Source organism: Rana temporaria, chromosome 12 (genome assembly GCF_905171775.1).
Source record: "Rana temporaria chromosome 12, aRanTem1.1, whole genome shotgun sequence".
NCBI classification, from domain to species: domain Eukaryota; kingdom Metazoa; phylum Chordata; class Amphibia; order Anura; family Ranidae; genus Rana; species Rana temporaria.
Genome location: NC_053500.1, coordinates 53,513,847 through 53,528,998, shown reverse-complemented (window position 1 = coordinate 53,528,998; position 15,152 = coordinate 53,513,847). Strand labels below are relative to the sequence as shown.

The window sequence follows — 15,152 nt, the reverse complement described above, 5'->3', positions numbered from 1 at the left end:
ATCTGAGAGGCTGGATGATGTTCGCCTATGAGTACCATGGTGCAACTAAAGCTGTTTGAAGGAGATCCGGGTGCTGAATCCTGCTGAGAAGGATTTTGGACCGAGATTGTCTCCACCTTTAGGAGGGTCTGTGGCAGAGACTTTAACCTGAAGTTTCCGAGTGACACTCTGGCTGCTAGGCTGGTGAGAGAGGCCTATCTGGGTGCGCTGTACCTGCACTCTGGCTAGAGTGGTAAAGAAGTTTATCATTGAAAGCAGGACTGTTTCCGCGCTAATTAACCCTGAATCCGGCATTTTCCTTTTCTTCTATCCCTTCACCTACTTCTGATTCTATCGTTATTACCCGGCTGGGTAATAAAAGCACAGAAAAGATGCCTAGTTTGCCTAGTGGTAGCAACGGTCCTGGCTGTGACATAGGGAGAAGTGGCAGGAGGAAACATAGGAGAGAGAAGTATTTTCAGACAGAGGGTAATCTCTAAATGGGCCTCTTTATAGCTCTGTAATAATATACTGTGTTATACAAGGGAAGCATTCCTTACTTGGTCTATTGTCTATTGTTATTTAAATACATAGATTTTTTATTTAGTTTTTATATATCCTTAGAGTAGTTTCAGTGCGAAATTCAAAAACAGTAGTGATCTCACCCATGCAAGTTATACTGACTACATTCCTAGCTCTGACTCTCACCAACTCAGCATAAATGAGGACTATTTATACACTACAATTGGTAAAACTATTCTACCCAATCCATGTGATACTTTAATCCGCACTACATTACATCGACATTATCCAGCTACAGCCCAGTCACTGATACGATATAGGAGATCATTGATTAATTTCTGTGGGTTACAGCATGCTATGCTTACCTTAAAAAATAAGTGTTTAAAGGTAATTCTGCATCTAGACTCATCATCTCAGTAGTACTGATACATGCACCATCCAAGAAAACATACAAGGTGCTTTAACTCCATGGTAGAACCACGTGAAGACCAGGCTTTTTCTGGCACTTTTTGTTTACATGTGACAAGTAGTTTTTTTTTGTTAGAAAATTACTAATAATCCCCAAACATTTTATAGATTTTTTAAAGCAGAGGCCCTAGAGAATAAATTGGTGTTTTTTTGATGTCACACTGTATTTGTGCAGCGGTTTTTCAAACGCAGTGTTTTTTTGGGGGGAAAAAATAAAATATTTTTTTCTAGATTTTAATGCAAAAAATCACAATACATGACCCTTTTTTTTGTAAAATATAAAAGATGATGTTATGCTGAGTGAATGGATACCAAACATGTCATGCTTTAAAACTGCGCTAGCCTGTGCATTGGCGATAAACAACGTAAATGTTACTATCCATAGGTGGCGCGTTAAAACCCTTAACAGGTTACCACTTTACATTTCCAGAGGAAGTCTGGTGCTAGAATTACTGCTCTAGGTCTGACATTCACAGTCATACCTCACATGTGTGGGACAATCGTTGTTTGCGTGGCTGCGGGAACTGAGGCATGTTTTTTTTTTTTTTTCCAATTATTATATTTTTTTATTTTATTTTTCAATTTTATTGGTGACATAAGGAATGTAAACATCCTTGTGACAGCAATAAGCATGTGACAGGTAATTTCTATGGACAGATCTGGGGTCAATAAGACCCCAAATCCCTCCTCTGCCCTTAAAAGCATTCAAAACTCCAAGATCTGTGTTTTTCAATGCTCTTGATTTTTTGAAAATGGCACCAATGACATCCAGCTAAACCACATAGTGGAGACCTGATCGAAACCAATCTCTGCTTTGTTTGTGTGTCTGAGTAGCCAGCGGATGTGCCAGCTGGCAGCTCGGGTCTTGCAGTGGGACAGAAGAGCCCGAGCCATCCGCAGAATATGGTGGGGGCTGGGATTTCTCCTTCTGCTGCTTGTAATAGCAATAGAGCGGCTAGTTAGCTACTCCAATTGCTATTACAAGACAGCCAACCACTGAGTACCTCCCGGTACTGGGATAATGCCTGCAGGCATCATCTTGGTACAACCACTGGAAGACCAATGACATACTAGGTATATGACTGGTCGGCAAGTGGACAGCATGGGGCACAACATAACGAAAGCCCAAATGTGGATGTGAAAATCCCTAACTCGCCAGCATGTTTGTCAAATTTCTAATAAAATATAATTTTATGTGACACAAAAAAGCTTTTTTTTCCAATTTTGTGTTCACGAATTGCACTCTCTGCCAGGAAAGTAGATTAACATTACTTCAACAGCTGCTTTTTTTAAAATAATATCAGGTTTTAGTTATAACTTTTTTTTTTCATGTAACATGTTACTGTAGCACCAGCCCCCACACCCCCTTAATCCTCCATTGTGGCAGTAAACGGGGAATCTTCTTTCCCCCCCTGCACTCGCTGTCACAATTAAACCTTTTTTTTTCAAAAAGTGCCTGACTGCGGAATTCATTCAGAGTTCTGTGAATATGAAAACTACAAGTATGGTAGTACCGACAGCCTTTGCGGCTGTTGTCTTGTATTTTTCAATGAACTTCCAGGGTCCTGTTTTGGTATTTCATTGATTCTTCCTGTTAGTGTGAAACTGCTTGCTCGTATGATGCACTGGCAGACAGCTTACACTGACAGTATACAGGAGTCCCCATGATCTGCTGATCGTAAGTGCAATGCTTTCCATGCTCCTAAAAATAATTAGTAAATGCAAATTTTTTTAAATATAAAAAATTTGATTTTTTTTTTTTAAAGGAGAACTTATCCTTTACAGAGATATTTAAAGTGATTCTGTGCTTTTCCCATGACAGATAAAGTAATAGTTTTAGCTTCTGCAGAGTCTCCTCCGAGTGGAGGCTGAAAAGTGGCTGAGCTTTGTACTCCCTTATATAGAGTGGAGCAGAGGCTGCAGAAATAACAGTCACCCGGGGTGATTCAATGTGCAACGGGCGCCGGAGAAGGGAAGACAAGGAGTTGGCTCTTTATCATCCTCCTCCCTTGGGGGAAACTGGGAGCTCACATCTCCCTGGGGGAAGAGCTGAGATCAAGCGGTGTTGACTGCAACATCCGTAAAAAAAAAATGTCTAGGCCAAGATCTAAAAAAAAGGTTTCAGTGGGGATCTGGTGGACAATCCCACATCTGTGCTTTGGCCTGCTTCTGAAACAGAATGATTGGGATGGAGGAAGGAATCGCCAAGTGATGTACAGAGCTCTATGGGGATTGAATGCTGTAGTGGCTGTAGTGTGCTGTTTGACTTCTCTGTTTAGAGTCACGCAGTCTCTGGTAAGCCTCAGAGTGTTTGGTGGAGGATACGTGGTATTTATGAATCTAAGGTGGAAATTGTACTACAATTGTATCTATTGCATTCACGGTGATGGATTAACTATGGACCACTTGGGACTTTTTGATATAAATTTGTTTATTATGTTTATTTATTTCAATTAACATTTAAACAGTTGTAGTAGTTTAGCACTTCCATATAATCTTGTTTTGTTAAGTTGCTTTGATGGTTTTTACCTTTCCTGTAGAATCTCCATCACCCGGGTTACTGCTGACATCTCTCTTGCCAAACGTTCTGTCCTGAACAATCCAAGCAAGCACAATATCATGGAGAGATCCAACACGCGTTCCAGTTTAGGTGAGTGTCCAGTAAGCCACTGACAGAATGAATGACACCATGATATATTATGTTTGCACACAAGCAATTGGCAAAAAAGGAAACCAAATGGGATTCAGAATCACTAAGAAACCCTTGACAATTTTTGTTAGTTTAGTAACATTTAGAATTACCATCACTTACATATTTGCTTTGTAGTCTTTATCTTAAGAATTTAGATATCTTTCTATCTTTTCTAATGCTTTTTTTGCTGTGCTTTTCTGGTCTACCTAATTTAAAATTTGACTGGTTCCTACAATTGATACATTTTGAGTGAATAGGCTGTCTTGCACAATGTTTGTTTGGAAATCTTAAAACTCTAAATGAAAGTTTTTAGTGATTTAATTTTTAATTTACTTAATATATTGTATATAAACTGTGATGGTTCTGAACCTCAGTGGGGTTCAAGATGGATTTCTGCTGCTGTTTCAAAATTATTTATGTGGAGATGCATGCATGCTGGAAGCAAACACACTGGACATCTGTTCAGCACAGCTACTTCCTTATCTCTGATTTATTACAGGCAGTGCCAAGCTCTTTTACACACAGCACGATAAAGCATACATCACTATTATGTAAATGTTATCAGTCTAAAAGGCACATCTGATTGGCTGAAATACAAGAAGAATACAAAAACTTGATGGTCAAAGCTAGATTGTCATCTGGTCCCTCTCCTACTTCCTCATTCTTCTAATGTGTGGGTAGTTGGGGGTAGGCACCATCTTTAGCTTCTCCAGTCATCTTGGTGGGAGGGGGTGTTACTAGTGACCATTTTGAGTAAGGACTTTATTAAAGCAGTTTACACATATATATATATATATACATACACAAAGTAGAATATAGTATAGAAAAGATGCATAGAAACATATATACACATAAGAAAATAGGCATTTTTATGGTTATCATCACATTCCTTCACAAAACTTTAAAATGTGTCGATTTCAGAAGTCAATTTTTTATATTTTAAAATCTGCATGTGATTCGAATGACAGCTCAAGCGTATTTTGCTTGTCATTGCTCTTAGAGAACACTGGAGTAAAAAAAAACCTCAATATTATCAGGTCGTGACTTAGAACTAGTAAAATAGTCTGGATGTCCTGGTGAATGGTATACAATGGGTATAGAAAAGAATCATCCCCTTTAAAATAATTACATTTTGTTGCTTTGCAGCCTGAAATGAAGATAGATTTTGTTTTATCCAACTGTATTTACTAGTGCAACTTGTAACATCCAAGTGAAAGATATAACACCAACATGTCAAAAAATAAATAGAAAAATAGAAATAAAATATAATTGAGTTGGAAAAAGGATCACCCACTTATGTCAGTATTTTGTTGGACCACATTTTGCTTTAATTACAGCCTAAGGCTGGGTTCACACTGGTACCACACGACAGTCTAACTACTTTGGATCCGACTTTGCCCTACGACTTGAAGTCTGACATGCGGCCAACTTCAATGAACAGGGATCCGACTTCGATCCCCGACAATACCAGGCACTGGTATGGATTTTAAGGGGAACCACTACACCGAAAAAACAGCGTGGGGGGTCCCCCAAAAATCCATATCAGACCCTTATCCGAGCACGCAGCCTGGCCAGTCAGGAAAGTGGGTGTGGACCAGCGAGTGCCCCCCTTCTAAACCGTACCATGCCATGCCCTCAACATGGGGGGAGTGGGTACTTTCGGGCAGGGGGTTCAGGAAGGGGGGGGGGCGGTTGCTCGTTCCCACCCCCTTTCCTGACCGGCCATGCTGCGTGCTCAGATAAAGGGTCTGGTATGGTCTTTGGGGGGACCCCACAACGTTTTTTCAGCATAGGGGGTTCCCCTTAAAAACCATACTAGACCAAAGGGCCTGGCGTGGAGTTCCCCCTCATGATTCATACCAGACACAGTGCCTGGTATTGTCGGGGGTCCAAGTCAGATCCCTGTTCATTTAAGTCGGAGGCATGTCGTACTTCAAGTTGCAGGTCAAAGTCGGATCCAAAGTAGTACGACTGTCGTGTGTCGTACCAGTGTGAACCCAGCCTTATGCCGCGATCAAGTGGTCAGAATTTCCGACAACAAATGTTCGATGTGAGCTTGTTGTCAGAAAATACGACCGTGTGTAGGCTCCATCGGACATTTGCTGTCCGACTTTCCGACAGCAAATGTTTGAGAGCTGGTTCTCAATTTTTCCAACAACAAAAGTTCTTGTCTGAAATTGCGATCATGTGTAGCCAATTCCGACGCACATGCACACTCCACGCATGCTCGGAATCAATTCAACGCATGCTCGGAATCATTCACTTTATTTTTCTCGGCTCACCGTAGTGTTGTACGGAACCGTGTTCTTGATGTTCAGAATTTCCGACAAAATTTGTGTGACCTTGTGTATGCAACACAAGTTTGGGCCAACTTTCCATCGGAAAAAAATCCACGGTTTTGTTGTCGGAATGTCCGATTGTCTGTACGTGGCATTAGTCTGTTGGGATATGTCTCTACTAACTTTGCACATCTAGACTTTTCAGTATTTGCTCACTCTTCTTTGTAGAAATGCTCAAGTTCTGTTAAATTTGGTGGAGACTGTTTGTGGACTGCAGTCTTCAAGTCAGGTCTCTTTCACTGCATAGATGCTGCCGGACAGCACCACCTATGAAGTGCCAGTGATATTACAAATAAAAGCATCTGTTCCACTGTGCTACAGATAACTGTGATTCTTGTGCATTATTTTTAAAAATAGCATGGTAAACGAGATGTATCTAAAAAGTTTGGTGAATGGTATCGTAAAACAAACAAAACAGAAGATACATCCTTCAAAAACATTTTTGGCAATGTTCATAAAGATTCTGGAAACTGTCAGTAAAGGCCTCTTTAGGAATCGATCGCGGAACCGATGTAACACATTCTTGGATTGCCGACACTTCCACAAAACGTGCGTCTTTCATGTTGCTCTTCAGGCGGGAAATTTTTTAATTGTGGGGAAGATGGTGAACGCCATTTCATTGATTGCCGCTTGGGTTCCGGACTGAACTGGTAGCACCAGGTCTTATCCTCTGTGATGATGGTTCTCAGAAAGGATGGATCCTGGTCACACATGGTAATGAAGGGCCAGATCCTCAAAAGAGATACGGCGGAGTAACTGCTGTTACTCCGTCGTATCCCTGGTCCTAACTATGGAACTGATCCACAGACTCAGTTTCCCATAGTTAGGACGAAGATCCGACATGTGTAATTGAATTACACTGTCGGATCTTAAGGATGCAATTCTAGGCCGGCCGCTAGGTGGCGAGGCCATTGCGGCCGGCGTAGAATATGCAAATGACCAGTTACGGCGATCCACGAACGCTCCGACGGGCCCGTCGCTCTAAATCTACGTCGTTTACGTCGAGTTCCGCCGCGTAAAACTAGGGCTAAGCCCTAGTTGTCTTAAGCCATGTTAAGTATGGCCGTCGTTCCCGCGTCGAATTTTAAATTCTACGTCGTTTGCGTAAGACGTCCGTGAATGGCGCTGGACGCCATTTACGTTAACGTCTAAGCAAATGACGTCGGAGCGACGTCAGTTAGCGCAATGCACGTCGGGTAAGTTACCCGACGGAGCATGCGCAGTACGTCCGGCGCGGGAGCGCGCCTAATTTAAATGGGACTCGCCCATTTGAATAGGAACGCCTTGCGCCGGACGGATTTAAGTTACAGCGCCGCAAAGTTCCAGGTAAGTGCTTTTTGGATCGGCACCTAACTTGGGAATTTTGCGGCGGAGTAACTTAAATCCGAAAAGTTACGTTGCGCCGCGGCTTTGTGGATTACCCCCATTATCTCCAGAGGTTTCCAATCTGTTTTTCTTTAATTCGTCTATCAGCTTGTGCGGCACAAACCAGGAACAGATCTTCCGCTTACCCAAATCTTTGCAGACGATGGTGCGTACCGTGTCCTTGCTAATGCCCAAATCCTCCGCCATCAATCGTAGAGTCAGTTGCCAATCTTGTGCCAGCAATTGTTACACTCGCTTGATCATGTCTGGGTTCTGCTTGTTGACGGCCGACCTGAACGTGGCTCATCCTGTGCACGCACCTGGCCCATGTTGCTGTTGAGATATCAGACCATTTACCAAACTTTTTAGACACATCTTGTATATCTGTGTGTATATATATATATCTGGTATAAATCTGGAATTCACATTTCCAGACCTTTTATTAATTCCTTTGGCTGTCATGATATTTTATGCTATATCTATCACTAATATGATGTGTTTTTCCTGCTTACCGGTTAAAGCGGAAGTACAAAGTGAGATTGAACGTATCTTTGAGTTGGCTCGAACCCTTCAACTAGTTGCTCTTGATGCTGACACCATTAACCACCCAGCTCAGCTTGCCAAGACATCGCTGGCACCCATTATTGTCTACATCAAGATCACTTCTCCCAAAGTAAGTACTACAGGATCATAGGCCAATGTTGTATTGTTCTATAACAATTCCAATCAATTTCTGTTGAACAGACAATGACACACAAGGATCAAAATGTGGCTGCTGCCTGCTGACTCTGCTGAAGTTCCATCTATCTGTTTTCAGCTTAAGCCTTTTTTTATTAAAAAACTTAAAGCGGTGGTTCACCCATAAAAACGACTTTCCCCTATTACACTGCCCCCCCGCATTACAATACGATTATGCCTTTAATTTTTTTTTTGCTGCTGTACATACCTGGGTACAGCTATTCACCCGTGTCCTCCGGGTTGCGAGTCCCGCGGGAGTGGGCGTTCCTAACATGGCGGTGATTGCCGTTTTGACAAAAAAATGAGCTCCCCCCCGTCGCGTAAGCCACGTCACGACTGGCGAAAGGAGCCGAACGGCGATGCGCAGGCGCAGTATAGCGCCGACTCGCCGTTCGGCTCCTTCCGCCAATCGTGACGCTGCTTACGCGACGGGGGGAGCTCGTTTTTTAGTCAAAACGTCAATCACCGCCATGTTAGGAGCGCCCACTCCCGCGGGACTCGCAACCCGGAGGACACGGGTGAATAGCTGTACCCAGGTATGTACAGCAGCAAAAAAAAAATTAAAGGCATAATCGTATTGTAATGCGGGGGGGCAGTGTAATAGGGGAAAGTCGTTTTTATGGGTGAACCACCGCTTTAAGAGATAGAAAACTCAGAAAAAGAGGGTTAAAGAGGAACTTTAGTCAGAAAAATAAGTCCTGCTAGAACACTTAAGGCTGGCTGCTTTTGCTGGTATAGCCATGTTAGGCCTGATTCACACCTATGGCATTTCTTGTGCTTTTTGCATTTTTCAGATTTGCACTACAGTCCATTTAACATGGTTTCATATGGAACACGTTCTGTAGTGAAAATCTGCAAAATGCAAAGAGCACTAAAAATGCATAGGTGTGAATCAGGCCTAAAAACCTGTTCCAATACTGTTTAACCACTTGCCCTCCGGAAGGTTTAATGAACAGGCCATTATGTATGTAGGTTATGTCAGTGTGTGTGTACAAACACACACGTAGGTCAGGGTATGTGTGTCAGGTAGGTAACCCCGCGCCACTCCACTTTTTACTAGGAATGGCGGCGATCTGTGATTTTTTTCGGGACTGCAACATTATAGCGGACACATCGGACACTTTTGACACATTTTTGGGACCATTCACATTTATACAGCGAACAGTGCTATACATATGCATTGATTACTGTATAAATGTGACTGGCAGGCAAAGGGGTTATTCACTAGGGGGCGGGGAAGGGGTTAAATGTGTAGCCTAGTGAGTGTTTTAACTGTAGGGGGAGGGGGGTGACTGGGGGAGGTGAACGATCTGTGTCCCTATGTACAAGGGACACAGCATCGGTCTCCTCTCCCTGACAGGACATGGAGCTCTGTGTTTACACACAGAGCTCCATGTCCCTGCTCAGTTACTGGGCACGTGCATTGTGTTCCCAGTGACGCGACGGGTGCGCGCCCCCTAGCGGCTTTAAATGACAGGACGTCATATGACGTCCTGTCAGAACAATAGAGCATTCCGCCCGCCGTCATTTGACGGCGGGCGGGTGTTAAGTGGTTAAAGAAGAGTGGACCAAAATCCCTCCTGAGATGTGTGTAAACCTGGTCACCAACTACAAGAAACGTCTTACCTCTGTACTTGCCAACAAGGGTTTCTCCACCAAGTACCAAGTCATGTTTTGCTTGGGGATCAAATACTCATTTTACTCACCGAACTGCAACTTAATTTATAACATTTCTATCATGTGTTTTTTTCTGGATTTTTGGTTGATATTCTGTTTCTGGCATTTAAAATACCTCTATGATAAAAATTATAGACTCTTCATTTCTTTGTAATAGGGCAAACCTACAAAATCTGCAGGGGATAAAATAATTTCCCCACTGTACTTATGGAAGCTATTTAGATTTGAGCGCAGGACCTTTCACATCTGAATCACGCAGCGTGTCTTGCGGAGTCCCTCAGGGATCTCCCCTATCACCCGGCGTGATAGTCAAAAGTCTAGGAGTCATGTTTGACTCGGACATGACAATGGATGCACAAATAGGATCAGTAATTAGCGGATCGCACCATCTTCTACGGCTCCTACGAAGAGTGGTTCCCTTCATCCCTAAAGAAGACGCAGCGGTAGTGGTAGGGTCAATCATTAACTCCAGATTGGATTATGCAAATGCCCTTTACCTCGGACTCCCAAAGTACCAACTCGCCCGGCTCCAAATCATCCAAAACATGGCAGCTCGACTGGTAACAGGGAAAAAACCCTGGGAACCAATCACCCCGTCCCTGAGATCCCTCCATTGGCTGCCCATAAAGGACCGAGTCACTTTCAAGGCCTTATGCATAACGCACAATTGTGTACACGGAAGCGCGCCCCTATATTTAAGTGAGAAAATAAAACAACAAAACCCAAATCGAGTTCTTAGATCAACTAACCAAAAATGATTACAAATTCCCAAAGCCCGATATAAGACCAAAGGAGAACGTCGTTTTTCAGTTCAAGGACCTCGACTATGGAACGCTTTACCAACTAATATCCGAATGGAAATTGATCACCTGGCCTTCAGAAAAAAACTGAGGGTTAAACAGCAGGAAAATGGATGCCAAGCGCCTTGAGGCGATTCAGTTCGCATTTGTAGCACTATATAAGTAATTCACTCACTCACTTACAGATGTTCTTTTAGTTTAATTGAAGGATAAATTGACATATTTTTATGTAGTGACACCTTTCCTTGAAATATGGAAATGTATAAAAATATAGAAACATGCTGAGGCTTAATTCACATTATTCTTCAGTCATCTGTTTATCAGTAACTTTATATGGACTTTCTATTAGCTTTTTTTTATTTTGCCGGTTGAGTGGAATCTAGATTGGACAGATGGTCTTCAAGGCCTAACAACAGTTCTCGAATGACACATTAGCAAAAGTGTGTGCTTTGGTGAACAGGATGAAATGCCATATTCCAAAAATCCCTATGGTATGAATGTACAATACAGGGTCCACAGGCCAGCTGTCTAGGGATTGTAATGTGTAGCACAGTATTAATAGAGTAGAAGTTTGTGGTATATGGTACATCATGTATAGTTTAAAATTGTTACTGTTACATTGACGGGAAATTGAGTAGTGTATGGTACTGTTGTGGTCAGAGGAGTGCATGGATGCAGTGGCAGTTAGTGCAGAATAGTATTGGTATTGTGAAAAAGAGTGCCCCTGCTTTGGCAGTCATTGAAGAAGTGTGTGGGCACTGTGGAAGTAATTGGAGAAATGCAGAGGTGAAGTAGCAGTCAGTAGAAATGTGTGTTGGTATAGTGGCATTGTGTGGGGGTGCAGTGGAGGTCGGTGAAGTGCATGGGTGTAGTTGTGGTTGTCGGAGAAGTGCATGGGTGCAAGGGCAGTTGGTGGAAAAGTGTGCATAGACTGCATGAAAGTAAAAAAAACCTTCAGCCTTTACAACCACTTTAAGGACAATACAACTCTAGAACCTGGCAACAGCATATGGGCACCTTTTCATTGGTATAAAGGAAAAAGAGGGTAGAAGGTTGGATTTTTCTTGTAACTGAAATAGCTCCATATGTGATTTCTCTTCTTTTAAACCTCATCAGGTATTACATAGACTGGTAAAATCAAGAGGGAAATCGCAAGCCAAGCATTTGAATGTACAGATGGTGGCAGCGGATAAACTGGCGCAGTGTCCTCCGGTGAGTGTGGATTATTTTAACTATAGTTGGCAGAAATGCACAAAGTCATTCTCAACTAAAGTGGCAAGGTTACATCCTGGAATCTCTAGAAGTAAACAGGGTTGCACACTGTTGAGGCCAACTTCAGTAGGCAAAATCCAAAGGCTGGTTTCAGAGTAATTACCTCCCATAGGACATATCCCTCTGAATCATTTCACCCTGATAGGACTGAATCGTAGAGGTTGGGGTTACATCCTGCTCAATAAACAAATACATTCCTCCTTTATGGTCTCCAAAGATATGTATTTGTTGAATTTTTGAACTATACATCTATTTCACAATTGGAATAAAAACAGAAATGTACAACAACCGTACCAATGCAGGGCATCTGAGGCTGCTGGTGATAAGTGGCTGTTGTGGAGGTTTCACAATGACTCTCAGAAGAGCGTTCTTAAATACTTTGTGCAAGTAAAAGTTCTTCACATGACTATGTTTTGGTTTGTTCCTCATTTCCATCATTTAATTTTCTTCCATCAAACAGTTACCAAGAAAAATCAATAGAAATGCTTTTACAATGTGCGGGTCATGGGTTTCCATACACAAATATTGTTCCCCTTTATATTACCCATTACATACCCAGTTCAAAAGGCTTGCCTCCTTCAATATGCTAAAAGATTTGTTTGTACAATTTTCTTTATAAATTAGAAAGTCATTTATGGCATACAGTATGTGGCACTGCGTCTTAGGGCATACTGTATACCAGGGCTCGAGTGGGACTAGAATTAGCGACCTGATGCCTGGGGTGGCACAGCTGGGGTACCCTGTCTCCGTGCACACCCCCCTCGCGATCGCGTCGGACCGGTAATTGAAGCCGCGGCTTTGCAGCCTTCTCCAGTCCTATGGTTCCTTCTGGAATCTGGCGCCCTCTTGTGGTGGCCGTTGGTCGCACAAGACAACCAGCAATGCTAATGGAGCTTCCCTGCCTGTTTCCATCTCCTTCCCTTTACTTAGAAGTTAGAACCCCCAAACATTATATATATTTTTTATTCTAACACCCTAAAGAATAAAATGGCAGTCGTTGCAATACTTTCTGTCACACAGTATTTGCGCAGAGGTCTTACAAGCGCACTTTTTTAGGAAAAAATATACTTATTTTAATTAAAAAATAAGACAACAGTAAAGTTAGCCCAATTTGCTTTATATTGTGAAAGATAATGTTACGCCAAGTAAATTGATACCCAATATGTCACGCTTCAAAATTGCGTCCGCTCGTGGAATGGCGACAAACTTTTAAAATCTACATAGGCGACGTTTTAGTTTCTCGGGTAAATTCATGTGATGACAACTGTACAGTAGACTAAAGAAGCACCCCTGCCTGAGTTGAGTGATCTTTTACCGGGGACGGCAGGCTGATGCACACGCTTCTTTGACCTCCCTAAACCGAGGTCCACTTTGTCTGGTAAGAGTCAGTAATTTTACATCTTTCGGCTGAGAATAAGATTCAAGCTTCTTCAGATTTTGTACAGAGTATTGCAGCGATTGGTGAACTGATCCCTGGGAGTGTCCTGCTGCTAACGATTTCCTTAATTTTTTTGGATACTTTATCTCACTACATATTGTTTGTACTACCTCTATTATGGGTAGTTAACACTTGGTCAATTCAACTATACTGTGTTTTCTACAATATTTTGTTTGTGTGCATTGACACACTGGAACTATTTCACTAGAGTGAAAATATTTTTTTATATATTCATATGCACTAGCTTTTTTAGTACCTATTGCACTTTAATATCTGGGTTGCGGGCTTATTTTCTGTTTATATGTTCCTTGAGCTTTATGTATTTTGGCTTTCATAAGCAGCAGCATTACCCTTTTTGAATCACATATTTTTTCACATTTTTATTCACCCCCTAATTTATTAGGATTTTTTTTCATTATTCTTCACTTGACATTGAGTTTAGCGCAGAGTTTTTCTTCTTTTTGTTTACTATTATGGACTGACATGTGACCAGCCTCTCAGTGTCCGGATACCTCGATCCCCGGTGGTTTGTCGAGACCCTATTGGATCGCCAGCCTCTAATTGGCTCTCCTCAGATGGACTCCCCACCAAACAGCTATACCGCTCGGGATCTTCAGGATTGGGAACCCAGTTGACCACTGGGCTCCCTGCCACAGCTCAAATGTTCTGGACCAACATGGTCCCGGAACCAGGAACCACGTGGCACGCATGCACTGGCCCGGTAGGCCATAACGCAAGGGCGCCGTGGTGCAGTCACCCTAAAGGTGGGTGACGCACTCGAAGAAGAAGACCCAGAACCAATGGCGTCTTCCTTATAAATACCCTCCCCCAGCATGCACAGCAAGGTTCAACCCTCCTGATTGGCTGCTGGGGAAGAGCACCCAAACCTTGACTCCACTGCTGCCACCTATTGTCCTGGGGTCCGAAGAGCACCCCAGCAACAACAGAATGAGCCCACAGTACAGCCAAGCTGAGACAGAGACCTAAGTTTGAACACATTAACTGGATCAGAGTTCAATTAACACTCTGATCTCCCTCTAAATTTAAATAGCACTGGTACTTGGAAGTAACCAGGCGCTACACAAATGTAACTCATATTTAAAAACAAGTATTGAGCATAAATGTGTCTTTAAATCTCACTCATCTTCTGGCATTATGAAAGGTGGATATGGATATAATACTTCAGCAGATATGTGCCTCTCTTAGTATAGAGTAGGTAAGCCCTATGCATTTTGCCATAAAGACGTCCTCAGGGGAACCAAGCTTGGCCTAGTTATGGGAAAGAGCAAAGGTGTAGCTTTGCTCATTGGCACCTCCCACACTAGTAAGCGCTTCTTGGGACCAATGGGTATACTAATATAGCCACAGACATGTACCTTCAGAAATACATCAGCCTCCATCAGATCTACTCTGCCGGCACTACCTCCACGAATCTTCTACATTTTATGTGTATACAGTGTCACATGCACAAAAAATGTAAAAAAAAAAGATATAGTAAACAGCCAGTAAGTCTACTGTATATTACATACCATAAACACATACAATACCAGCGCAAACAAAATAAATAAATATGATTTAAAAGCCATAAACACAATAATCCCCTCCGATATATGCATCACATAGGATCATAACAGCACACATTATGCAATCTATAATAAAACCCAAAAGCTAATATTAGGCAATGAGAGAAATATATATGTTATACAGCACATCATTTTTATCATATTCAGGAAGGCAAGTGTGAATTTTAAATTGCTGATAAAACAATTGAGGTCCAGATCTGCTCTGTAGATCCAAAATGCTTCCCTTTGGGATAATGCCCTTTTAAAGTGCCCCCCACACCAACGTTTTTGAAGCTTTTT

The 15,152-nt window shown here is 42.3% G+C and overlaps 1 protein-coding gene across 5 annotated transcripts in view; it reads left to right on the top strand.

Annotated features, from left to right (window-relative positions):
- CACNB1 (calcium voltage-gated channel auxiliary subunit beta 1) overlaps nucleotides 1–15,152 on the top strand; it is a 136,569-nt gene that overhangs the window by 107,382 nt on the left and 14,035 nt on the right. For all 5 annotated transcript variants that reach the window (XM_040330648.1, XM_040330647.1, XM_040330649.1 and 2 more), the window contains 3 exons: nucleotides 3,510–3,619; nucleotides 7,887–8,038; nucleotides 11,697–11,792. In XM_040330648.1, the coding sequence (XP_040186582.1) occupies nucleotides 3,510–3,619; nucleotides 7,887–8,038; nucleotides 11,697–11,792 (358 nt within the window). The remainder of the gene's footprint in view (nucleotides 1–3,509; nucleotides 3,620–7,886; nucleotides 8,039–11,696; nucleotides 11,793–15,152) is intronic.